Source organism: Lynx canadensis, chromosome B2, assembly GCF_007474595.2.
Source record: "Lynx canadensis isolate LIC74 chromosome B2, mLynCan4.pri.v2, whole genome shotgun sequence".
NCBI lineage: Eukaryota > Metazoa > Chordata > Mammalia > Carnivora > Felidae > Lynx > Lynx canadensis.
In genome coordinates, this window is record NC_044307.1 from 134,455,782 (window position 1) to 134,482,486 (window position 26,705).

At 44.9% G+C, this 26,705-nt stretch overlaps 1 protein-coding gene across 1 annotated transcript in view; it reads left to right on the plus strand.

Annotated features, from left to right (window-relative positions):
• Positions 1-1,681: 1,681 nt before the first annotated feature.
• SASH1 (SAM and SH3 domain containing 1) overlaps positions 1,682-26,705 on the plus strand; it is a 195,437-nt gene continuing 170,413 nt past the window's right edge. The window contains exon 1 of the mRNA XM_030316548.1: positions 1,682-1,801. Within this exon, the coding sequence (XP_030172408.1) occupies positions 1,682-1,801 (120 nt within the window). The remainder of the gene's footprint in view (positions 1,802-26,705) is intronic.

Below are 26,705 nucleotides of genomic sequence, written 5' to 3' on the forward strand. Positions count from 1 at the left end.
TGACCCTTCAACCTGATGCCTCCTTACTCTCAAGGGAACACTTCCTCATTGTTTTTCTTCCCTTTCAAAACTATTGTCATCAGGGATTACGCTTATAAATGTAATTACTTTTTAAAAGGTTTTTTTTTTTTTTTTCAATTTTGAACGTTCCTTAAGGGCTATTCATCCATGTGCATGGATGGATGGTGCTCCCAGTAATTAATGCTGTAGCAAGGACGTTTCAAGGACACGCTCTTATCCCCTCCTTTTCTGTGGACTCCGAAGGAAAAACAAAAACAAACAAGAGAGGCCTCTAAAACAAGCAAGGGCTCTCCCTTCCTGGAGCATTTCACCTGCTTTTATTTATTTATTTATTTATTTATTTATTTATTTATTTATTTTTGGTACCTCTCAACCCTTTGGTACCTCTTAACCCTTTAAACTCAACCCTCAGTTTCCTTGTGGTTTCTTAACGGTTACACAAAGGGATCAATCACCAAATAAGATGTGTCATCTCCCAGAGAAAATTCTCTTGAGTGGGTTTTAAAGAGAGACTCATAAAAGGATAAATACCTCTACAGGGCTATTTCCCTTATAAAATAAACCCGTCATGGATCTTGTCCTTGGAAAAACACACACACGGAGTGTGTGTTGCCTCAGTGGTTACAACCATAACATTTAGCTCCGAAACTGGCCCTTCCCTATGCTCTCACTACAAGGCAACCATTAAAACCCAAAGCTCATTTTCCCTAAACAGCCGAAACCCCTAGCAATGCAGGGCATTGTGGGCACCCAGGAACCAAAACGTCCCGCTCATAATAAAAACGGTGCACACGATGGCTCGTGCCCAAACTTTCACACTTGTTTTTGCAAGTCTCAGCTGACAGCGGCAGAGTTGCATTTCCTGGGATGGCTTGACTGCACGCGGGGCGAGGTGCGGTTCGATCGTGCAGCGACACCGACTCCTCGCGAACGCTTTCGGCGGCAGTCGCTTAAAGATCCACTTTCTCGAGTTCCTGTGGCCCAAAACGTCTCCGTGCATGGCGCGACTGGAAGCCTGCGCAGGCGGGAGACGCAGCGCGGCTGCTCTTTCAACAGGCGATTTGTTCTCCTGTCTGTGGCTCATTTCCATGCAAAGAGCCTGACATCAGAGCACCTTTTGTTGCTAAACGCTTTCTTTAGCGTCGAGGGGAGAGAGTCATGTGGAGCTGGAAGAGCTCATTTTCCAGAGAGGGGTCCCGAGGCGCGCCCGGCCGCTCGCCGAGGCGCCGCGCTCAGCCCAGCGGGGCCCTGCCCGGACTTGCTGGAAGAAAGGAGTCGCGTGCCTTAGCGAGCTGGTCCCGGGCGCGGGAAGAAACGCCTTCGCCGCGGCTTTAGGCGCCGCTGGGGCCGCCGCGGTTCCCCGCCGTAAAACTCGGTGGTGCGGACTTTGCCTTCCGCTACCCCGCGGCCGAGCCGAGCCGGGCTGGGAAAGTTTCTGGAGTTGTCAGTCGCGCGGCCCGCCGCCACCTAGAGCCGAGGCGCGGGCGCCTGCGAGGGGCCCCCGCGGGGTCGCCGGGGCCATGCGGCGCGGGGGCGCGGCTCGCTGACGCGGCGGGCGGGGACCGGCGCCGGGGGGCGGGAGGGGGGGCCGGCCGCGCGCTGGTGCGGAGCGAGGGCGCCCCGGGGACCCGGACGCACGGCTGGCGCGCGGGACGCGGCCATGGAGGACGCGGGAGCAGCCGGCCCGGGGCCGGAGCCCGAGCCCGAGCCCGAGCCCGAGGGGGGCGCCGGCATGTCCGAGGCGTTCTCCCGGCTCTGGAGCGACGTGATGGGCATCCTGGTGAGTTACCTGCCGCCGGGCGGGCGCGGGAGGGGCGGGGCGAGGGCAGCCCCCGCGCGCCCCGCGCTCCCGGCGCGCTCGCCCACCTGGCAAGCCCACCGCCTCCGACTCGTCCTGCCCTCGCCCTCGGTCCCAGGGGGTTAAGAACACACCGGTATAGGATTTCAAGCCCTAATGAAAAAATAAGCAGCCGCAGATCGCCTCAAAGACGTTTCTTAACCAGGCGGGCACGGTAATCTGGGACACCTGCTGAGAAGTTGGCGTGGCAAAGGTTAGAGTCCTTCGAAGAGTAGACGTAAATAACTAGCATTTGGCTGTTGCGCGTTCACAGTTGGATTGGGCCGGAGGCTGATGTTTCCGATGCTTATCTCTTCACCATTTGTTGTCTGACCCCGAGAGGAAAACAAGCCATCTTCTTACTGGGAACCACCAAAAAGTGTGCTTACCCTGTTGGCGGTGGTTCAGCTGGTAGCATTACAGCGTATTTGTTGTTTTATGTTTGGAACTAAAAACAATAGGACTTATTTTGCTAAATCTGTGCTGTCACGTATTTTGAAATGTCCAGTAAGTAAAACCGCCCGTGGACTTGGCATGATTTCTGAAAAATAGTTCTTAAGCATGGAGGATGAAGCTTTAACTTAACTCGTGTTCAGAGCCCTGGGGAATTAGTAGATTTCCTTTGGTGGAACTGTAGGTAGGCAGGTAGACTGGAATCAGATGGGTGGGGGTTATTACAGTCAGACATCTTAGTCCACACAGAAAACGTCAAATTTAAAGAGTTGGAATTGGCAGTTGTTGGCAAATGCTCTAGATTTACTTTGGGATCTCTTAGTTTTCTAATGGAAGGTGTAGTTTTAGAAAGAAACTGGGGATGTTGAGAAGTGTACAGGAATGGAGCTTTTGGGCTTTGGAGTGAGTGAAGCCGGGTCAAATCCCCCACTCTCCCATTGACTGCGCAACCTTGGCCAAGGTGTTAAACTCCACTGATCTTCAATTTCATTACCTGAAAAATGAGGCAAAGAAGACTTGCTCAAGTTTTCTGAGGTTTAGTTAAGTTGATGTATAATTAGTGCTCCGCATACTGGCATCTAGTAGATACTCAATAAACCATAGCTCTCTATTTTCCCCCCTGCAAATAGTCTTGTGTCTCATCTTTCCAGACATCCTGAAGTGTCACTTAATTCATTTTTAGATGTTCATTGGTGTTTATAATTATTCCTGCACAGAAAACCAGGGAAGGTTGGTCAAAGATTTCTGCTTTTCTCACTCTCCAATATTTAAAAAAAAAAAAAAAAAGTGTATCAAAAAAATGTAAAACCTCGGGGCGCCTGGGTGGCTCAGTTGGTTGGGCGGCCGACTACAGTTCAGGTCATGATCTCGCAGTCTGAGTTCGAGCCCCGCGCTGGGCTCTGTGATGAGAGCTCAGAGCCTGGAGCCTGCTTCTGAGTCTGTGTCTTCCTCTCTCTCAGCCCCTTCCCTGCTTGCTCTCTGTCTGTCTGTCTCTCTCTCAAAAATAATAAACATTTAAAAAAATGTAAAACCTCAAGTTTTGGCATTTTTCTGAACATCACTGATGAAAATAGGCCTTCAGTGAAATTTCAGAAAACCCAGTGACTGTTTTAAAGTTGTGGTGATAGTTCATCGAGCCCAAAGCTTATCTTGTTATTTCTTGCTTAGATCCTGCTCTGTAAATTTTTAGTCACTGAGAAAATTGGTCTGATAACATCACCGTGCATCTTTTACTAGGGCGTGTCTGTAGAGGGGAGAGCTGCAGGGACTCACTTAAATGGGGGTGTGGGTTCAGGGTTGTTTGGGACGGGGCGGGGGGGGGGGCATTGGCAGGTGGCACTTTCTGAAGATTTGCTTTTCCCTTCGCTGGCAGATTCCAGTGCTGTTGGGGCAGGTGTAGCAGTGTTCTTTGGTTGATTTAAAAGTTGGGGTGGAGCTTCAGAAGCTCAAACCTGTTATTCAAAGGACGGATATAGGAGAAAAGAAAATATGTGCTTCTTAAAGAGCCCATAGTTCAGTGTGAGGCTGGAAAGAATGTAAGTGATTGTCCCGAAGCGATTGTGTTCACTTCTGTTTTCCCATCTTTTAGACCGTCTTATTTTTCCTTTGGGGTAAATGTGGGTATCAGGATTGTTCCTTAGTAAAATTCTGAGGAAGATATGGTTTGTCTCTCCTTTATGCATGTCTGTAAAAAGTCACCAGGTTAAAAGGGTCTTTATTCTTTTAGAACACTTTCATCCAAGTGTTTATAGGAAACTGTCTTTCTAGAAATAAATCAAGACACGAAATTGACAGTTGACTTTCTCTGTTGCTTGAGATAAAAAAAAATACCATTTCCTTCAGTTTTTAAATAAGATTTTGCAGCCTATCAGCTTACACAGGTGAAGTGACTTGACCAATGGCACACATACACCTTGTTAGTGACAATGACAGATTGCACCCCAGTTCTTTGATCTACGCCAGTTAGTTGGCTGATGCCATGATACTCCATAGTTAGCCATCCCGGGGAAACTTAATAGAAATGTCACTACATTCACTGTTTTATTTATTTATGTATGTTTTAAAGTTTGTTTATTTATTTATTTAGGGAGAACAAGTAGGTGAGGTGCAGAGAGAGAATCCCAAGCAGGCTCCACACCATCAGCACAGAGCCCAATGTGGGGCTCGAACCCATGAACCATGGGATCATGACCTGAGCTGAAGTTGGATGCTTAACCACCTGAGCCACCCAGGCGCCCCGTATCTGCTCTTTTAGGAAAATGCTACTTGGGAGGTTCTTTTTAAGTACTGAACTTGAGGAGGGGAGTAGAGGTAGTAAGGGAATTACACATCCAAACATACTTCAAAGAATTCAGGCACAGTTGCTACTTTTCGGGTTCCTCTATCTGTAGAAATCAAACGTCCAAACCTATTAAGTTAAAATTTCTTTCGATGAATGAGCATAGCTCCCTTTTCCAACCTGAGAGGTGCGGAGCATCTGCCCGGAGATTTTTGTAGGTTCTCAGCCTGGGAAGGGTGTTGCCCCAGAGGCATAGATCTCAATAAATACAGGATGGTTGTTTGAGTTCATTGGGACACATTTTGCATCTAAATGAATTTCAGTCCTGCACAGTTCTGAACCAACCAGTTGCCTTTAGATAATTGTTAACAAAATGCTTATTTAGAGAAGAAATAATAGTATAATTTATGGCATGAGAATGTTCGAGCTGTGCTAGAATGAATAAATGCTAGTAAGTGAATATGCAAATAGAGAATTAAGAGAAAAGGAGCTTACCAAAACACTAACCATTGTGAACGCCTGGTGGGCAGGGTCAGTATTTTACTTTTTTTTTTTTTTTTTTTTTTTGAAATCTCCAGTGCCTGGGACTTAATGGATCCTGAGAACATGGTTTTCTTGAATGGAAAAGGAAAAAAAGTATATACTTTTTAAATGCAGGAGCCACATGAAAATACAGTTCTGTAGGGATGGTACTTACTATAATGGGGTGCATTTATGAAGACATCAATAAATTCGTGTCTTGCTTGAGCGGTTTCATCATGCAAACCAGAATCCTGGTGCTTCCACTGGAAACAGTAATGGCACGTTGTGAAATGTTTGTAAACCCTGAGCAATCAGGCCACGGCTTTCTTGTGAAATGTGTTCTTCTTCTGTTCCCTAACTCTGCAACATGTGGCCTGCCCGGGTTTTCAAAGCATGTCAACTTTCACGAGGACGTGTTTACATTTCTGCTGAGAAGTGCAAAGCAAGTTAGAATCCTGTGGGATTTCACTCTTTTATCTTTATGCTGCAGACACAACATTCCTTTTTTTTTTTTTTTTTTTTTTTTGGTGGAGGAGGGTAGTTGTTTGTAAGAGTAGGAATTGCTAAGGTTATTAGACACGGTAGATCACTTTTCCAGCACTGATTGTCCATTTGGTATGTTGTGATGGTTAAGTTTTTCCTTCAGAATTGGGAGGACTTAAAGCTTAGCCAGTCCTTCAAAGCTGCGGGCTTGCTGGGAAGGAAGGAGAAGGGAGTCAGTAAGTGCCTATTGTTTGCAAGATCCTGCAAGATGCACCTCCCCCAAACCTTATATTTCCTCTGTTCCCTGCTCTGTTCCTACAATTTACACCCACTTCCTAGCAATGCTTAGAGAATATCCATTGTATTGGGGATACTGTGGACCTTCCCAGTTCTTATTCCTATATAAGCCACAGTTTGTACATAGTAGGCTTCAGTCCAAAAACTATTAGGTTTATCCCGTCTTGCTATTTACTAAAGAATGTCGTTTAAAGAAAAAAAAAAAAAAAGATCCTCCTTCGCTTTGTAATTTTAGGCAAAGTGTGGGGGAGGGGAGATGTTTAGTAAGACCCTTAGGGGGCTTTTAAAATTCGAACTCCTTTGAAAGCATTAATTTACATATCCTTTGGGTGGTGTCTGTGGTACAGCCCATCCACTAAAGACTTAATTAATTTGAGGTCTTGGAATTTGAGCATCAGCCCCAGTTTCAAATATTCTGACTTCATCTTAATTTTATGTTCCTGTTCGCCAGCTGAAATGTGGCTTTTATAAGTGGAAGCTGCAGGGTGATGTAGCGCAGGGAGCGGAGAGACCTTGGCCGTGAGCCCTCCACCCCCTCCTTTCGCGGAGGCATTAAGGGCTCAAGGTACAGAGCAGGGCTCAGAACTGCGGCCTCCTGATTTTCAGTTCTGTGCCAGAGACAAAATTAAGTCTCATAATTCTGGCTGGAGTCACTGAATCTGTTGCTGTCGGAAGAGACCCCTGCACTGCAGTGACCTTTCACACTCCCCTTCTCCCCACTTTCCGCCTTCGTGGGCCATTCTCTACCCGGGAACTCTTCCTTCTTCCACCTGATTTACTAGCCACATTCAAGTTTTTCACTGTGTCCTCCGACTCTGACGCTAGAATACAGCCTACGGGGGAGGGCGAGGAGGAGGGAGGGCCAGGAGGAGGGAGGGCCAGGAGGAGGCAATGCTCCCAAGCAGGAAGTCCCGGTGCTGTCCTGAGCCCTCCCCACACTTACCTTACTAGATACCCTCTTGTGACCAGTGAACACTGTCGTCCCCATCTTACGTGGAGACATCCACATGGCTCTCCTAAATCACACAGATAGTAAACAGGCGCTGGGATTCGGATCATGCGTTGTTTCCCAGAAATAATCTGCTAGTTACGTTCTCATGTATCTACCCAGGCTTTTTTTTTTTTTTTTTTTTTTGGCTGTCTACCTTTTTGCTCAAGCTGTTGCCCCTGGCGACACTTGCCCCTGACTTCCAGAAAGACAACGTTTTGTAGGAAAAGCAGCAGGCCCCTGATCCCTCCTGTAGATAAACGCTCAGCCCCAAGGCGCAGTGGGCAGAGAGCCGGGTGCCCAAGGAGTGGAGGCGGGGTGGTCACTTCACAGGAATGCCTTTCCGTTTAGACCCCGGCCTTGAGTTGGGCTTTCCCTGAGAGGTGTTCTCCAATGAGGGTTCGGGAAGAAAGAAGGGAAGGAGGGCTTTCTGGGCAGAGCCAAGGGGAGTAAAGATGAGAGCACAGAGCACTTAAGTGGGTGCAGTCATTCTATGGGCTCTAGGGAGAAGCCATTGTTGCAGAATTTGAAACTGACACCTGACATGATTCCTTCTGGGTCTTGCTAAAGTAACTTTGGTGGGTGACGAGTTGGCAATGGTGAGAACCTGGGCTAAATGTTTATGAAGCATATCAGTTATGTGTCTGGCTTCCATTAGTCCCCCGTGTTTTTACTCAGTATCTCTAGGTAGTCAAGGATTGCTCCCTGCTAACTTGCTTTCGGCGATTCTCTTAAGCTCACGAGCTCTGTTCCAGAGAACAGCAAAGTAGAGGGAAATATTCAGTTGTGCAGACTGATTCAGGAGCAAATCTGTAACTCAACTTTACAAAGGACATAAGAGGAAAATCTATAACTAGTAGTTGATCTAACATATTCTTCTATTTATTTAAAAAATTTTTTCTAATGTTTATTTTTGAAGGAGAGAGAGACTGAGTGTGAGCGGGGTGGGGTGGGGGGGGGGCAGAGAGGGAGGGAGACACTGAATCTGAAGCAGGCTCCAGGCTCCGATCTGACAGCACATAGCCCCACGCGGGGCTTGAACTCCCAGACAGCAAGATCATGACCTGAGCCAAAGTCAGTTGCTTACCCAACTGAGCCACCGAGGCACCTCTCACGTATTCTTTTAAAGAGTGCTTTTTGCTTTGGCCCTAACCATACTAATCTCACTGTGATATACGATGAGCTTACTCATGGTTTACACACCTTCTTATCATACAGTAGAAATAAAATTAATTTCACAGTAGTGAATTTAAATGGATAGAGGCTAAGGCTCTAGGATTTAACTATTCCATTTAATGCCAGGGAGTATAGACTAAGACTGACACTGTAAGAATTAACCAAACCTTCAGACTAATTTTTGTGACCACTTGGATTTGTCATTTTTCAGATGGCACGCTCCTTTATCGACTTACTTTTGGTAATGAGACCCAAAAATGGTAGATCTGTTTCTCATTAATTGTGCTCCCGGCCAGCTGTCTAGTGGCCCCATGTTTTGTTCCCCAATATGTTTCCCTGAGTAGCATGAACTCTTGATGAGATGAGACGCTTCATGGAGATAACCCAGCTTGTATTTTTTCTTGCCTGTCAAGTCAGGTAATACAGACATTCTCACACAGACCCTGGTCACCTAGTCTTTAGGGGATCTCTGAGACCCAGAAGACAAAAGCAATGATGATAAGATACTTTTTTCCTCTCTGTAATCAGTATTCTTTCTTTTCTGAAGGGCTCTCCTATTGTCTTTCACCTTTCTAAGATGATTGGTAAAAAACATGAAAAAGTGTGTGTTTATAATGAATGCCCTCTGGACTGTTGTGCCCTGAAGCTCTCCTTGGTGTCTGTGATGCAGATTTGATTCAGAGTTAATTTGGTTGCTTCTTCCTTTGTTAGGAAACTTCTTTTGTTAGTTTGAGGAAGGTTTGGTACCTGTACTCTGAACTGTTGAGCTTGGTTATGGCTTCATTTTCTCTCCTGGTATTTAGGTAATAGTGGAATTAAAAGTGAAAGAAAAAAAAATGCATGTAATTGTAATTTTAATTAAAAGTGCCACTGGAAAAAAAAGTGTCATTGAGGAGCAGAATGAAAAAAATCTCAGTATGTATCCTGATCTCTCGTTACTTTAAAAATTTATCCTAGTTAATTTTGTGGGTGTTAATACTTTCTAAAAAAAAGTTTATGTGTTCAAGTTATCTCTGCTCCCAATATAGGGCTTGAACTCTCAACCCCACGATGAAGGGTCACATACTCTTCCAACTGAGCCAGCCACGTGCCCTTGGACTTGTACCCTTTTGCCTAAGACTTGTTATTTGCTAACAAATTAAAAAAAATTTTTTTTAATGTTTATTTATTTTTGAGAGAGAGAGAGAGAGAGAGGCAGAGCGTGAGCAGGAGAGGGGCAGAAAAAGAGGGAGACACAGAATCTGAAGCAGGCTCCAGGCTCTGAGCTATCAGCACAGAGCCTGATGTGGGGCTCGAACTCACGAACTGTGAGATCATGACCCGAGCCAAAGTCGGACGCTCGACCAACTGAGCCACCCAGGCGCCCCTAAAAAAATTTTTTTTAAACAAAAACAATGAGATACCCCTACACAGTTGTAACAATGGCCAAAATATGGGAAACTTCACCAAATGCTGAAGAGGTTGTATAGCAACAGGAACTCTCCTTCATTGCTGGTGGAAATGAAAAATGACAGAGGCACTTTGGAGGACAGTTTAGTGATTTCTCACAAAACTAAACATACTCTTACCATCCAGTCCAGCAATTGTGCTCCTTGGTATTTACCCAAAGAAGTTCAAAACTTAATGTTCACGCCTAAACACACACAGATGCTTATAACAGCTTTATTCATAATTTCCAAAACTTGGCAACAACTAAGATGTCCTTCAGTAGGAGATTGGATAAATAATCAGTGGTCCATCCAGACAATGGAATATTTTTCAACACTTAAAAGAAATGAGCCATCAAGCCATGAAAAGACCTGGAGGGACCTTCAATGCATATTACTCAGTCTGAGAAGGTTTCTGACTGTGACATTTTGGGAAAGGCAAAAGCCATGGAGAGAGTGAAAAGATCAGAGGTTGAGGGGAGTGGGTTGTTGTGGGGGAAGAAGGGATGAACAGACGGAGCACAGAGGATTTTTATAATGATGGATACATGTCATTATAAATTTGTGCAAACCCATGGGGCGCCTGGGTGGCTTAGTTGGCTAGGCCTCTGACTCCTGGTCGGCTCAGGTCAGATCTCACGGTGCGTGAGCTCGAGCTCCTGCTCGCTCTCTCTGTCTCTCTCTCTCTCTCTGTCTCTCTCTCTCTCTCAAAAATAAAATTTAAAAAAAAGAGAATTTTTTGTGCAAACCCATACATAGAATGTACAACACCAAGAGTGAACATAATGTAAACTTTGCATTTTGAGAGATAACGAAGTGTCAATGTAGGGTCACCCGTGGTAATGATGTACTATGGTGGATCTGATGGGTTTTTTTCTTTTCTGTTTTTCAAGCTTATTTATTTATTTTGAGAGAGAAAGAGAGCAGAAGTGCAGGAGGGGAAGAGAGAGAGGGAGAGAGAGAATCCCAAGCAGGCACTGAGCCGTCAGCACAGAGCCTGATGTGGGGCTTGAACCCGTGTACCATGAGATCATGGCCTGAGCCCAAATCAGGAGTCAGACGCTTAACCGCCTGAGCCACCCAGGCACCCCTGATGGGTTTATTTCACTACCGCCAAGCAGTTGTCCATTTCTCAGCAGACATGGGCCACAAATCTGACTCAAGTCCGACACTGTCTACCACAGGTTAAAAACTCAGTCCTAAAGACCCAGTCGAGATTGTCACCTGTGCTTCTCACCTGTTGGCTACAAATCAGAGGTTCCCACAACTTCGTCCTCAAGTTGGATGAATTTGCTAGAGCAGCTCCCATTTGCTAGAGAATTCAAGAAACCAACTTACTTACTGGATTAACCAGTTTGTTCTAAGGACTATAGCTCTGAAATATCCAGATGGAAGAGCTGCACAGGGCAAGGTACGTGGGAGCGTCCATAGCTTCCATGCTCTTGGGGTCCCACTTTCCCCAGAACACCTGGTGTTCACGAATCTGGAAGCTCTCCGAACCCTGTCCTTTTGGGTTTTGATGGAGGCTTTATTACGTAGGCGTGATTGATTTAAGTCGTTGACCATTGGCTATCATTGAACTCAGTCTCCAGCCCCTTTCTCCTCCCTGTAGGTGGGGGTGGGAGGGATGAGACTGAAATTTCCTGCTTTCTAATCATTTGGTCTTTCAAGTAATCAGCGTGATCTTGAGACTCTCTGGGGGTGCCACTCTAATGCACTTCATTAGCATAAACTCAGCTGTGGTCCAGAGGGACTCTTAATGAACCGCAGAAGATACTCCCATCACTCCAGACATTCTAAGAGTTTTAGGAGGCCTGTGCCAGAAATTGGAGGAAAACCAAGTACATCATATCTGATTATAAATCACAATATCACAGTGGGAGATACTGATAACGGGGAGGCTACGCATGAGTGGGGGTTGGGAGATACATGGGAAATCCCTGTACCTTCCCCTCAGTTTTGCTATGAATCTTAAACGGGCCAAAAAAAAAAAAAAAAAAAAAAAAAAAAGAAGTCTTACAAAAAAAAAGTCATAATATATATTTTTTAAGTTTTAAACAGAAGAGTAACAGAATGAGAACATATAGAAACGAACAAAAATGAAACATCTCAGAAGATGGAAAGATTGTTTTGTAGAGTAGTTAAGAACAAAGGAAGTAGTTCAGACTGTGAGGGATCAAATCCTGGCTTCAGACACTTGGTGGACATGTGGCCTGGCGAGGTCCTGAACCATGCTGTGCCACAGTTTTCTCCTCTGTAAAATCAGCCGGATCGCCACCCACGTCATCTAGTAGGGTGACATTAATTGAGTCACTAAAACTATGCACGGCATATGGAAAGCAGATCACAAGCGTTCACTCTTATGAGGGGCGCCTGGGTGGCTCAGTTGCTTGAGCGCCCGACTCTTCATTTTGGTCCAGGTCACGATCTCGCAGTTTGTGGGATCGAGCCCCATGTCAGGCTCTGTGCTGGGCATGAAGCCTGCCTGAGATTCTCTCCTTCTCTCTCTCTCTCTCTCTCTCTCTCTCTCTGCCCCTCCCCCCTCTTTCCCTAAATAAATAAACATTAAAAGAAAATAGTTGAATCTCCTTTACTTAGAATGTGAATTAATTTTCCTTCAGTTTCATCTTTAGATGGACAGATGATCTGATTCCACGTGTTCAGTTTACAATTGATACCTATTGATTTAATTTATGTCACCTTCCCTTTTCAAAGTACATGACTTAAAAATAAATGCATAAATTGCTTCAAAGTATTAACCTCAGGTTACATGTTAGGAAATAGTTGTTACAAATATTCTCTATACTCCAGAGAGAGAATGTGTAAAACGTGTGAATAGGCAGAATTTTCTGGAGGCAAGAAGATAATCTGTAATGAAACCATATTTTCTGTTTAAATGGTGTTCAGATTGCAATAACATGAGATCTTTTTTAACAGTTGACCTGTTAGAAGCATGTAAGATATCGAAAGCATCCACTTAATGGATGATTTTGTTTTTTGAGTGTCAGACTCATGGGAATGTACTAGATCTATTTTCATTATCTTGAGCCTTTTTGGGAAATATTTTCCCCGGGCTTTATTGAATTGACTGCTGTTTCTGTCAAGGTTGCCGTTCATTCTGGATCTTTGCATCTTATTTAGGAGTCTTCAGTCTCCAATGAAGAATTTATAAAAATATCGCACGGGAGTATCCCCACCAGAGCCCAAAGCAACCTACAAACATTGCAGTGTGAATATGGTAGAAAATGGAATTTGCTGTGATTTGAGGAAGAATTGTAAGCTTGTATGTATGTATATATTTATTTAGAACACAAATGGGGGAGGGGCAGAGAGACTAAGGGAGGGAGAGAGGGAGAGAGAGAGAGAGGGAGAGAGAGAGAGAGAGAGAGAGAGAGAGAATCCCAAGCAGGCCCTGCACTGTTAGTGGGGGGCCCGATGTGGGGCTCGAACTGACAAACCATGAGATCATGACCTGAGCCGAAGTTGGACGCTTAACCAACGGAGTCACCCAGTTGCCCCAGAATTGTAACCTTGGAATGAATAAATTTGCCACTTACGTACATTTTTATTTGGGGGTAACTTCACTATGCATCTGAAGACAGCCAGAAGGAATCTGAAATTTTTCGGAAAGTCTATAAAGACCATGAACGTTTTCTAGTGGAAAGATAAAACGTTTCAGTGTTAAGGCATATTTTTTCATGCATTACAGTTTAACTGAAAACTTTCTGCAAAAGTGTAGCTTTTGGGCATAGTCTACTGCAAAAAGGTCAATACTGCCTCTGCAGTATACGTTCCTCTGACTTCGGTAACATGTGGGCTCCAGGTGGGAAGTTAATGAAAGCCCCTCGTAACACTGATGCATGTGGCGATTTGCCTTGATGAGGCTATTAGGAAATTGAGACTCCATGATGAGCTTTAGACCACATAGGTGTCAAATGATTCATAAATGATACATGAAAGATACAGTAAAATGCGAGTGATGTAACTTGAGCATTAGCACAGAACTATGCACTGTTTCAACAGAACAGAACGTCAGACAGTAAAACCCCCACATTCTATATCAAAGAACCCCCTAGCTTGTCACAGTCCCTGAAGAGCTGCGCGTTCCAGACCTTGTGTCTTTAGAAGGCAGGACGCCTTTCCACGGCGGACGAGCTTCGATAGAAACTGGGAGGGGTGACAAATAGAACTAATTCCCTCCTTCAGCATCAAGAGATTTTTAGCAGATCACATCACTGACTCTCAGAAGTGCTGCTCTAGAGATCGGATGATGCTATTGACATTGGTATGGTTCCTTGCACTTCATGGGGTGTCTTTACGTACACTGACCGGTTTAAAACTCTTACAGCCACCAGCAGCCCAGTCTTGTTGGCAGCCTCTATTCTTTAGCCTGGGAGTAAGCTGGGGTTCCTAGTCTCCTTTTCAAGCACGCCGACGTTTCGTTGTCCGTACGTCAGTACCCACAATTCAGCAACTGCTAGTTGATTTTGGCTTCTGTAGATTTTGGACTTCTGAGTTTAAGCATTCGCTGTGAAACCCTGAAGCTGTGTCTTTGCAGATGTTTTGCACATTGCCTCCTGAAGTAGAGCAGACCCGGGTGGCTGTGGGCCCTGCTGTTCTTGGAGCAGTTTGGGGGTAAAGCCAGGAAGTGGTCTGTGTTGCCCCATTTTCCACCCAGGCTGCCTGGTGTCTTCTGGGGTGTTGGGCGCCATGGTGTGTATAGTCGGGATGGCATCCACTCAGGACTTTGCAGGCTCACCTCTTCCAAGGAGGCAGAGAGAAGCACAAAGGTCTGGTGTCTCACTCACTGTCACTGGGTTGCCGCGGATTCTGGAACCAGCCCCGCTTTGGTTCTCCTGACCTCCAGTTAGTGCTTTTGTCGTGGAAAACAGGAAGGCCTCTTCCCCAGCCCTGGGAAAGGCAGACTCTCCTGCCAAAAAGGTTTTCAAGTTACAAAGCAGTTTGGTTTTGTAACAGTAGGTTTGACTTAAAAAAAAAAAAAAAAAAGTGAACATTTTTGAAAGGACACATAAACCTGTTGTGCGTATACCTGTGGACTTACTTGCAGGCAAGTATGAGGATGTTCTGTTTCAAGTCCTTACACATGAAGGGGAAAATCCAGGGCAAGTGTTGCTCAAAGGCACTGGGTTACAGATGGTTCCAGAGAATCAGCCAAGGACCAAGCGAACAAGCCAAAGCACGATGGGTTTGAGTCCTGAATTTGCTAGTTAGGTCAAGATGAGTACTGAATTATGCAACAGAGTTGGCAGCGAGGAGGGAGGAGGCTCCGAGCATTGTTTTGGTAGAAAAATGACTTAGCAAAATGCAAGGGGGTAGGGGGAGTAACACACTACCTTTCGTTGTTCCAAGAAGGTCCAAATCAAAACAAGCCTTATTAGTGCAGAGGAAAGCTGGTTGACGTTGCGGCAGGGCCGTGATTGTGACGCACGGTCGCTATTGTACAACTATGGATGCATTTTCGACTCTGAACTATCTGTTGAAACTAAGCGTGATCGCCTGTTCTGTTTTTCTTTAAGTCTCTACTCAGCCCAGTTACGGAGTCTGAGACCAGGTAATTGGTTCCTTGGCTTCTGGTTTTCTAATGCTGTGTGTGTCTGTTGTCCAGTACGGACTTATGTCTTTAAAAATAGAAGCGTGCCTTCTTGGTGGCGGCGTAGGGAGAATGTCAGGGTGGAATCCCAAATTTGTCTTCCAACCAAAAGAACCTAGAAATTCAGTTGTCGGCAGATTCTTCGGAGGACTTTCTTTACGGGTTCCTACACTGGTCTCCGTTCCATGCTTCCTTGGTGCTTCAGAGTTCAGTGGATAGAACAAAGAACATTCTACGATTTGCTATCCAGTCAACCATCGCAATTGTTTCCTTTCCCAAGGAGTTTGGAGGTTAACATGCTTTCGCGGTGGATATTGGAATATTCTTCACTGAAACTTGGCTACCACAAAGACTTTTTTTCATAGAAGTTTTTTTACAAAGACGCTACGGGGCAGAAAGACTGCATGACCTAGTAATAAGAGTAATATGAACCATATTAATATTAGCTGATATTTATTGATCATGTCTTATGTGCCAAACACTGTACTGAGCTCGTTTCGTGCATTATCTCATTTCTTTCTTTTTTCTTTTACTGAAGTACAGTTGACACACAATGTTACATTGGTTTTAGGTGTACAACATAGTGATTGGACACCTCTACATGTTACACTCTGTTCACCACCAGTGTCATTGACTGTCCTGTCACCATGGAATGCCATTACGACACCATTGCCTGTATTCCCTGTCTGTACCTTTCATTCCTGTGAATTACTCATTCTGTAACTGGAAGCCTGCACCTCCCACTTGCCTTCACCCATTTTGACCATTCTCACACCTCCATCCCGCCCCCCCCCCCCATAGTCATCAGCTTTTCACTGTATTTATGGGTCTGTTTTTGCTTTTGTGTTTTTTTTTTAGACTCCACATGTAAATTAAGCCACATGGTGTTTGTCTTTCTCTGACTTATTTCACTTAGCATAATACCCTCTAAATCCATCCATGTTGCTGCAAATGGCAAGATTTCATTCTTTATAATGGCAATAATATTCTAATGTGGATATATTTCACATCTTCTTTATCCATTCACCTATCAATGGACACTTGGGTTACTTCCATATCTTGGCTGTGTAAATAATGCTGCAATAATATAGGTGTGCTTATATTTTTTCACATTAGTGTTCTTATTTTCTTTGGGTAAAAACTCACTAGTTTACTGTATCCCATGGTATGTCTGTTTTTAGGTTTTGTTTTGTTTTAGTTTATGTATTTATTTTGAGAGAGAGAGAGAGAGAGCACAAGTGAGGGAGGGGCAGAGAGAAAAGGAGAGAATCCCTAGCAGGCTCTGTGCTGTCAGCACAGACCCCAGCACGGGGCTTGAACTCCCTAACCACAAAATCATGACCCTAGCCTGATGCTTAACCAACTGAACCACCAAGACGCCCCTCTATTTTTAATTTTTTGAGGAACCTTCAGCTTTCCGTAGAAGTTGCTCCAATTTGCATTCCCGCCAACAGTGCACGAGGGTTACTTTTCCCCCACATCCTCGCCAACACTTGTTATTTCTCGTCTTTTTGATTCTAGCCATTCTGACAGGTGTAAGGTGATACCTCATTGTCGTTTTGATCTGCATTTCTCTGATGTTTGGTGGTGTTGTGCTTCTTTTCATGTATCTGTTGGCCATCTGTCTAAGTCTTTGGAAAAATACCTATTCAGGTACTCAGCCCATTTTTTTTTTTTAACATTTATTTATTTTTGAGACAGAGAGAGACAGAGCATGAGCAGGGGAGGGTCAGAGAGAGAGGGAGACACAGAATCCGAAACAGGCTCCAGGCTCTGAGCTGTCAGCCCAGAGACTGGTGCGGGGCTCAAACTCACGGACCGTGAGATCATGACCTGAGCCGAAGTTGGACGCCCAACCGACTGAGCCACCCAGGTGCCCCCTCAGTCCATTTTTTAATCAGATTATTATTTTTGTTGTTGTTGTTGTTGTTTGGTGTTGAGTTGTATAAGTTCTTTATATATTTTAGATAATAACCCTAATTGGATATATCATTTGCAAATATCTTTTCTTATTTAATCAGGTTGCCTTTGTGTTTTCTTGATGTCTTTCTTTGCTCTGCAAGCCTTTTTATTTTGGTGTAGTCTCAGTGGTTTATTTTTGCTTTTTGTTTCCCTTGCTTGAGGAGACATATCTAGAAAACTGTTGCTAAGCCAGATATGAAAGAGATCATCGCCTGTGTTTTCTTGTAGGAATTTTATGGTGTAGGCTCTCAGACTTCGGTCTTTGTATCCTCTCATTTCATTGTCAAATAACCCGGTGAGGTGGTGTTATAGGTTAAATCGTGTCCACCAAAAGAAGATACGTTAAAGTCTTAACCCCCTAAATCTCAGAACGTGACCTTATTTGGAAATAGGATCTTCTTGGGTTTAATTCGGTTAAGATGAGGTTGTTAGAGTGGCCCCTAATTCAGCATGGGGAAATTTGAACACGGATACAGAGGGAAGCTGATGTGAAGACCCCCGAATCATATGTAGACGGAGGATTGGAGTGATGCATCTATACACACCTATGCGGAATGGTGAAGCTTACTGGCAAGCTGAAGCTAGGAGGAGACATGGAAGGATTTCCCTATAGGTTTCAGAGAGAGCAGGGCCTTGTTGAAATCTTGATTATCTATCTGTCTATCTGTCTATTTATCTATCTATTTATTTATTTATGAGAGAGAGCTCAAGTGAGTGAGGGGCAGAGGGAGAGGGGGAGAGAGAACCCCATGAAGTGCAGAGAGAGAGAGAGAGAGGGCGAGAGTACAGAGCCCCGAGAGGAGCTCAGACTCACCCGATGCGGAGCTCCAGCTCAGGAACCTCGAGATCATGACCTGTGCCGAAGTCGGATGCTAAACCGACTGAGCCAATCAGGCGCTCCAACCTTGACTTTGGATCTACTAGCCTCTAGAACCATGACATAATAAATTCCTTTTTCAAGAAACCTAGTTTTTGGCACTTTGATGTAGTGGCCCTGGGAAACCGATGCAGGTGGGTGCTTTGTTATCTCCTTTCTACAGGAAAGCAGCTCTTGAGGAAAGGAGGAAAGTTTAAGGAGAGCAGAACTTTTTCCAGGCTTAGTAGTTTGGATGGACCAGCAACTTGACCAGCAGGAGAAGGAAAATTGAGAAGATCGATCAGGAGTGAGCCCCAGTAGGAACTTGACCATGATAGCACAGACATCGATGCAACAAATGTTTATTGAGTATGGGTGGCTGGGTTCCACTAGGGATGTAGAAGATGAACCCCTCTGTTCTCCCAAGTGCTTAGGGGGTAACAAGCGAGACAGAAGTAGAGGGAAGTCAGTCAGGTTCTTTGGTGAAGTCCAGCATTTGTTAGGTTATCTGAAGGGAGGAATTAACCTTGGGAAAAGGAAGGACTTGCTCCGTGTCCCATGTTCCCACACAAATAAGGCCTCATCCCAGTGCCTGTGGCGTTTCCCTCTTCTCCTGCTCCCCATTATTATTACCGTTATATGTACAGTTGACCCTTGAACAATGCAGGGATTTGGGGCGCCAACCCCCTCTCCCCCCTCCAGTCAAAATCCACACGTAACTTTACTAATAGCCTACTATTGACCAGAAAAGACTTACCATGACATAGTCGATTAACACATATTTTGTGTATGTATACATATATACATACGTATATATACAGAATACATACTGTATTCTTACAACAAAATAAGCTAGAGAAACAAAAATGTTGTTAAGAAAATTATAAGGAAGAGAAAATACATTTATAGTACCAGTCCATTATTTCTAGAAAAAAAATCCTCGTAGTACGTGGCCCTGCACAATTCAAACCCGTGTTGCTCAAGGGTCAGTTGTACGTGTATTTTGATGAAAGTGAGAAGGGTTGATGTGGGTGATAGAAATGAAGACTTAAGGAAACTTTTACATCTGTGTTCTGAGGTGGTGGAATTGAGTCAGTCCTCCGAAGAGGACACTTCTTTGCCCGCCCTCCTCTCCCATCCCAGCCACTACCCGGAACAGAATTGGGAGAGTGTGCGAAGAGAAAAATCAGCTCAACGCGGATCAAATCCCATTCACGTTAGATTTCTTGAATTGACTACTAGGACAGGGCAGAGAAGCTGGGGTAGGGAGTGTCAAAGACTGTGGCAAAGGGTTGTGGGGCACAGGATTACAAGACCCCAAAGGAATGCTGGTGATATCCGTAAGTCCCGGGCGCTCTTGCTTCACCCTTCGGGCTCACCCTCTGAATTCTTGGCCATCAATGCTTCCAGTCCAGTAAGAGGGAGATGAGTCATGGTACAGATGATCCCCAGCTTATGATGGTTCAACTTAATGGTTTTTTGACTTTGTGATGGTGCAGAAGCGTTCTGCATTCAGTCAAAACTCAACTTCAGATTGTGAGTTTTGATCGTTTCCTGGATTAGCAATGTTGTATGGAGTAGAGCACTCTCAGCCACAGCTCTCGTTCAGCACCGTGATCACGAAGGTAAACAGCCAGTACGCTTACAACCATTCTGTTCCCATGCGTTCGTTCCTTTTTCCACTTTCAGTACGGTATTTAATAAGTTATATGTGTTAGTCCACACTTTATTATAAAATAGGTCTTGTGTCAGATGATTTTGCCCAACTCTTGGCTAATGTAAGTTTTAAGGTAGGGTAGGCTAAGTTATGATGTGCGTTACGGTAGGTGTATCCAGTGCATTTTCAACTTAGGATATTTTCAATTTGCTGTAAATTTATTGCGACGTAACCCCATCATGAGGTTGGGAGAATCTGTATTCCTTAAGGACTGTGTTAGGGAAGTAGGGATAGAGGTTTCTGGATGCAAATGTTAACCTCTATTTGAGATGCCTCCTGGTGCCACTTTGCTCCCTGGTCGGTGAGGCCGCGTAGCATGCCGGAGGCATCCTAGCTGTGGTGCAGGATTTGGGGCGTCGGAAAGCACTCCTTACCGGGTTGCTGAGGGTTTCAAATGAGTGTTAGAGAGGTTATGGAGAAAATGGAAATGATTTATATTTCATTCCCTGTGGATTCTTTACTGGACACGTTAATTAAAGTCTTCTGGACATTCACTCCAACAGGTTCAGACCCCTGAATAAATTAGCTTTAATCTTCGCCATCCATTCAGAATAAAATGCTTCCACAGAAATGTCTTCGTGAAGTAAAAAAAAAAAATGGATAGTCAGAAAAACTAATTTTTTCAGATCATCTGTGGCCCATCCTGTTAGTAAGGGACTGCTCCCTCTAGTACATTCCCGCAGATTACTTTTCCAACTCGAGTGCAATGATTCAAGCCAAGACCTTCATCACTTCCCTTTGGAGACTATTACACAGCCCAGCAGACATCCTATTAAGCTTCTGATACGCAGAGGAAAAGGAAAGTTTTAAACTTGAGACTGAGAAGGAAGATGATTCATGGTCCTGGAGGAAGAGGGCCCCCAAAGTTTTCAAAGATGACCCCCAGCTGCCACCCCTTCCTTTGGGCGCACACTCACCTCGTGGGCTCCAGAAAGTCGATGGAGCCAGTGTGTGGACCAGGGTGTAGCCCTTTAAAAGAATGGCAGAAGAATCACTAACTGGGAGTCAAGTTCGGCAATGGGCAAAAAAAAGGGTGCAGACACTTTAATGTAGTGTGGGAGTTAAAATGCAAAAGTTGGCTGTCCTGACCACATTTAGAATTTATGATTCAATATTTAAGAAGACCATAAAAGTCAAATTGCTACGGTTGGGGCAGGAAATGACTCAAGACCAAAAGGAAGACTTCTGTTGATGCAAGGTCAAGGTGAGACAGTTAATTCTGGCTGGTGGCTCTCACTGGGATAGACCAGCTTCCTGACTCAGGGGCTGGAGGGGACATAGGGGTAGCATGAACACTGTTCCCGAGAGTTCTGACAGCAGGAGCTATTTATTGCAAAAGAGTAAATATGAAACACGAAGTCAAGGATATCAATATTTACAAAATAGAGAACATTTTATGATTAGCAAAATTCCCTTTCTCCGAGTGTGTTACTCTATCCCATTTTGACCAGACAAGTTCCTGGCTGCCTGCCTCAATGTCAAGTGACTTACACTTCTGCACCGTTTTTATAGTAGGTATCTCGACATCGCAAAGGCAGTATTTCTGTTCTCCACGTGTGCTTTTAACACCCATTGTGTGTATCACTCATTTGACATTTACAGCCTGTGTGCCGTTTTATTTTCTGTTGGATCACACTCTTCCCATCTTTCATGGGAATTTTCATTTGTTTTGTTTTTTAGATTTCACCTATATGGGAAATCATATGATATTTGTCTTTTTTGACCTGTTTCATTTAGCAGAATACCCTCTAGGTCTGTCCATGTTGTGCATGGAAAGATTTCATTTTTTTTTTTTTTATGACTGAGTAACATTCCATTTTATATCTGTCCCACATCTTCTTTATCCATTCATCTATTGATGGACACCTGGGTTCCGTCAATATACGGACACCTGCTTCCGTATCTTGACTATTGTAAATAATGCTGCAATAAACACAGGGGTGCATATATCTTTTCAAATTAGTGTTTTTGTTTTCTTTGGGTAAATATCCACTCGTGGAACTACTGGATCATACGACCTTTCTATTTGTAGTTTTTTGAGGAACCTCAAAACGGTTTTCCACAGTGGCTGTACCAATTTCCACTCCCAGCAACAGGGCACAAGGGTTCCTCTTTCTCCGCATTCTCTCCGCTCCTGTTACCCCATGTCCTTCTGATTCTAGCCATTCTAGCAGGTATAAGGTGATGTCTCATTATGGTTTTCATTTGCATTTCCCTGATGTTTAGTGGTGGTGAGCATCTATTCAGGCGTCTGTGTGCCATCTGTAGGTCTTCTTTGGAAACAAATATTTATTCAGGTCTTCTGCCTATTTTTACTTTTTTTTAAGTTTTTATTTATTTTGGGAGAGAGAGAGAGAGCATGAGCAGGGGAGGGGCAGTGAGAGAGGAAGAGAGAGAGAATCCCAAGCAGGGAGCCCCACGTGGGGCTCGAACTTAAATTGTGAGATCATGACCTGAGCCGAAATCGAGTCAAAATCGAGTCGGACGCTTAACTGACTGAGCCACCCAGGCGCCTGCGGGTCCTCTGCCTATTTTTAATCAGATTATGATTATTATTATCATTATCATTATTATTATTATTATTTTGGTGTTGAGTTGTATAAGTTCTTTATGTATTTTGGATATTAACCCCTACAGAGATGCTTTTTGAGAAGGGGGTCTTTAGGAAAGGAAGAGACTGTGCCCAGGAAGTCAGTTGTAAGGTGTGTTAGATACTGGGGAGGAATGAAGCGTAAGAGGGAGCGAGAAGGAACTTCATCGGCTTGGATGTGTTGTGTGGACTTGGTGGGGGAGTAGCAGGTTTCCAAGCGTCTGATGTGAACTGCCTGGACTTTGGGTGTAATAAGCTTGACCAGTATCTAAGTTTGGGCCTGAACGTTGTCGTTTCTCAAAATGAGAGAAAACGAGGCTTCCACAGAGGGTGCTCTTGTCCGAGGAAGTTCTTGTCTTTTCTCCTCCTCACCCACATAATGGACTCTGATGGATATGGAATTAGGGGGTGGCTTTTAATACTGATTCTGGGTGTTTGAGATTTCTTATGCTGCCTTATTAGTATCTGTGGCTCCCCCCCCACCCCATTTTTATTTTTTATTTGTTTGAGAGAGAGAGCAGGGGAGGGGGAGAGAGAGAGGAGAGAGAAATTCCCAGCCAGGCTCCATGCCATCGGCGCAGAGCCCAAAGTCAGGCTCATGACCTGAGCCAAAATGAAGAGGCAGATGCCTAACCGACAGGGCCACCCCTGTGCCCCTGGGATCCCCTTTTTGATAGTGGTTCTCTGCGAGAGAATCTATCATGCAGCATACAGAACTGTGTACCCCTTTGGGGAGATGAGTTCTTTTGAATTAAGCCATGGAAGATGGATAAAGCATGACCCTTTCTTTACTTATGTCTCTTTAGCACTTCGTTGTTGTTGTATTTTTTTTTTTTTAAAGATTTTGTTTTTAAGTAATCTCCATACTCCAATGTGGGGCTCAAAGTCACAACCCTGAGATCAAAAGTCTCTCGCTCCCCCCATCTGAGCCAGCCAGGCCCCTCCCCTCCCTTTTTAAAGACTTTATCTTTTATTACTTTTTTTTGTTAACGTTTATTCATTTTTGAGAGACAGAGAGAGACAGAGCATGAGCGGGGAAGGGGCAGAGAGAAGCAGGCTCCAGGCTCTGAGCTGTCCGCACAGAGCCCGACGTGGGGCTCGAACTCACAAACCATGAGATCATGATCCGAGCCGAAGTCGGACGCTCAACCGACTGAGCCACCCAGGCACCCCGATCTTTTATTACTTTGAATAATACCTCAAATTCACTGTGAAACAAGGCACGATATAAATACATTTTATAAAATATAAATACATGTTATATTTCTGCAGTTTGTCTTTTTTGCGTTTGTTTTTTTTTGTTTTGTTTTTTTTTTTTTTACAAAACCATCAACTCCTTGAAGACTGAATAAGCAGTTCAATAAGCCCTGAGGGGCTAGATTAAACAGGGCTGTCAAGGAAGGAGGTGAGAATGAGTCAGAATGGGGGCAGGGAAGCACTTCTTGACGCAGGGAGAACATCAGCCTCAAAGGCCCTACGATAGGAATGACTTGGTGAATTCTAGGATCAGAAACGAGGCTAAAAAGAGTATTGCTCGGAGAACATCGGAGATTTGAGAGTGGGTCAAAGAGACATTCAGGCCAGATGACCTTGGCTATCATCAGAATTTTATTTTAAGCAAGATTGGAAACCATTGGAGTACTGAAATTAGCTTATTTTTTTTTTTTTTAATTTTTTTGTGTGTTTATTTATTTTTTGAGAGAGAGAGGAGGGGGCGAGGGGCAGAGAAGGAGACACAATCTGAAGCGGGCTCCAAACTCTGAGCTGTCAGCACAGAGCCCAACACGGGGCTTGAACTCACGAACCGTTTAGATCACGACCTGAGTCGAAGTCGGACTTAACTGAGCCACCCAGGTGCCCCAAATTGGCCTATATTTTTAAAAGATCACTAACAGTGTTACAGCAAGTGGATGGTACTGAGGTGGGAGTGGCATGGGCCAGGCCGTAGTCCTGGAGTTGGACAGAAGTGCACAGATGTAGAAATAGGTTCGGGAGGTAGGGCTTCTGAATTGGGGCTGGTGGCTAGCGGGACAGAGAAGAATTGAGGAAGACATCCTGGCGTTTTGCCTGATCACCTAGGTAGACTGTTTCTGGTTGTGGGGGTCAAGGCGGGCAATCAAGAGAAACCCAGTGTCATTCAACTAATTTACGTTGAGAATTTAAAGCGAGGTGACTGGACTACCGGGACATTCTCTTTTCTGGAAGAAAGTCCACTTGAGAGATTGAATTAGGACCAGAGGGGCCTGGGGGTGCGCAGTCTGTCCCGTTCCCCCCACCCCCCCCCCACCCCCCGTTGGGCCTCTAGAGTGGACCAGAATGCATCCTCGCCCCTCCTGGAAGGTGCTGGAAGCCCATCACTCGCTCTTAGCCCTGCCAGCAGGAGGCACCGGGGCCTTGTACCACAGAGTGGGGGCGGGGGGTACAGTGATGCCAGTTTCTACGCTGGGAGGATGGGAAGGGAGCCAACGTAACAGAAGGGGTGGATTTGAGAGCCGTGTACTGGAGAAACGAGGAAACTTGGCAGCTGATTTGTGGTGAGCTGGAACGAGAGAGGGAAGAGAAGGCCTCATGCTTGGGGGTGCCTGGGTGGCTCATTCAGGTGAGTGTCTGACTTTTACTTTGGCTGGGATCGTGAACTCACTCTTGTGAGTTCGAGTCCCACGTCAGGCTCTGCACTGACCGCGTAGAGCCTGCTTGGGGTTCTCTCTCTTCCTTTCTCTCTGCCCCTCACCCGCTGGCTTGTGCACATGCTTGCATTCTCTCTCTCTCTCTCTCTCTCTCTCTCTCAAAATAAATTAAAAAAAAAAAATAAGGCCTCATGTTTGCATCTCCTGAGCCTTAACTCATTGGTGAGAAGGGGTGATGGGTATGTGGTGGGGCAAGTCAAAAAGAAACGAGTCTTTATGTGGATACATTCTTCAACTAACTTTTTAAACTTATGGTCCCAATTACTCTGCTCAGCTTTCTTGAAATTTTGGAGGGCATTTGATCAATTAGAAAAGACCTGCGGGGCGCCTGGGTGGCTCAGTCGGTTGAGTTTCCCACTCTTGATTTTGGCTCAGGTCATGATTCCAGGGTCATGGGATCAAGTCCCTCGTCGGGCTGTATGGGGATCATGGAGCCTGCTTAAGACTCTCTCTGTCTCTCTCTCTCTGTCCTTCCTGACTCATGCATTCTCTTTCCCTTAAAAAAAAAAAAAAAAAAAGACCTTCTAGGTCCCCCACCCCTAACACCTTCCATGATGCACGACCCACGTGTTTTCACTTTAAGCTCATTGTTCTTCTGAGGAAACACAGTGAGCAAAAGCTGTACAGTCACATTGGAAGATGCGTCATTCAATGCACACTCCCTACTCGCTGTTCACCGACCCCTATGGGCAGACAGGACAGTTCGCAGGTGTTTGAGAAAATAGGCCCTAAAATTGAGCCCTATGGCCATGGTGGCGTCCACGGTGTGGATGAGGGCAGCAAATCCCACAGTCCAAATGATTGTTGATGACATCTGCTGACATCGCCAGTTGGTACAAACACTAACACACATGCCATTTCTGGTACTTAGAAGTAGGGTTCCAAATTATATTTAAATGAAGCTTTGTGTTTAAAAAGCTCCCTGGGGGGGGGGGTGGATAACTGTGTCAGACTTAATTAAATGCCTCAAAAATCTCAAATACCTCTGTAACCGTTCCTAAAAATAAAATGCTTGACAGATAGAGGTGTCCTGCGGATTTGTTTAGACAATTAATTCTCGAATTTTGGTGCTTAGTAATACTCGCTGAGATTTATTGAGTGCTTCCTGAGTGGCAGGCACTGTGCTGACGAGGTATGTCTCTTAATCGTCATGTAGCCCTATGAGATGAGAGGTGGGGACTATCCTCATCACCCCATTTTACAGATTAGGCCGAGCGAGGTTAGGTATTTCTCCACGGTCCCACAGTACTGCAGCCGGGACATACACCCAGGAATTCTGGCTTCGCAGCTCACATTGGTTCCCACCATACTCCAGTGTGTATATGAATCTGTATTACATTAACAAAAACTTTGTTTACGTTTATTTATTTTTGAGAGAGAGTCAGAGCGCGAGGGGGGTAGGGGCAGAGAGAGAGGGAGAACCAGAATCTGAAGCCGGCACAGAGCCTGACCCGGGGCTCGAACTCCCAAACCATGAGATCATGATCTGAGCCAAAGTCGATTGCTTAACTGACTGAGCCACCCAGGTGCTCCGTTTTTAATATTCCTTTTTCCTAAGAAGAACTATGAGCCATTGCTGTCCTGGAGATGTGGCAGTGTCTGTGATGGCCGGGTGCTGGCCTGCGGGCGGCATCCTTCCTTCTGTATGACTGTGCCTGGTGAGATGGCAGAAAGGAAGGTGGACAGGGCGGGGAAGGGAAACGAGAGACAATTTTCTACTTCAGAGTATAATGAACAAAAATTCCATTAGGTTCCCCGGAGCCTGAATTTATTAAGATAGAACAGGAGAAAATGTCTATT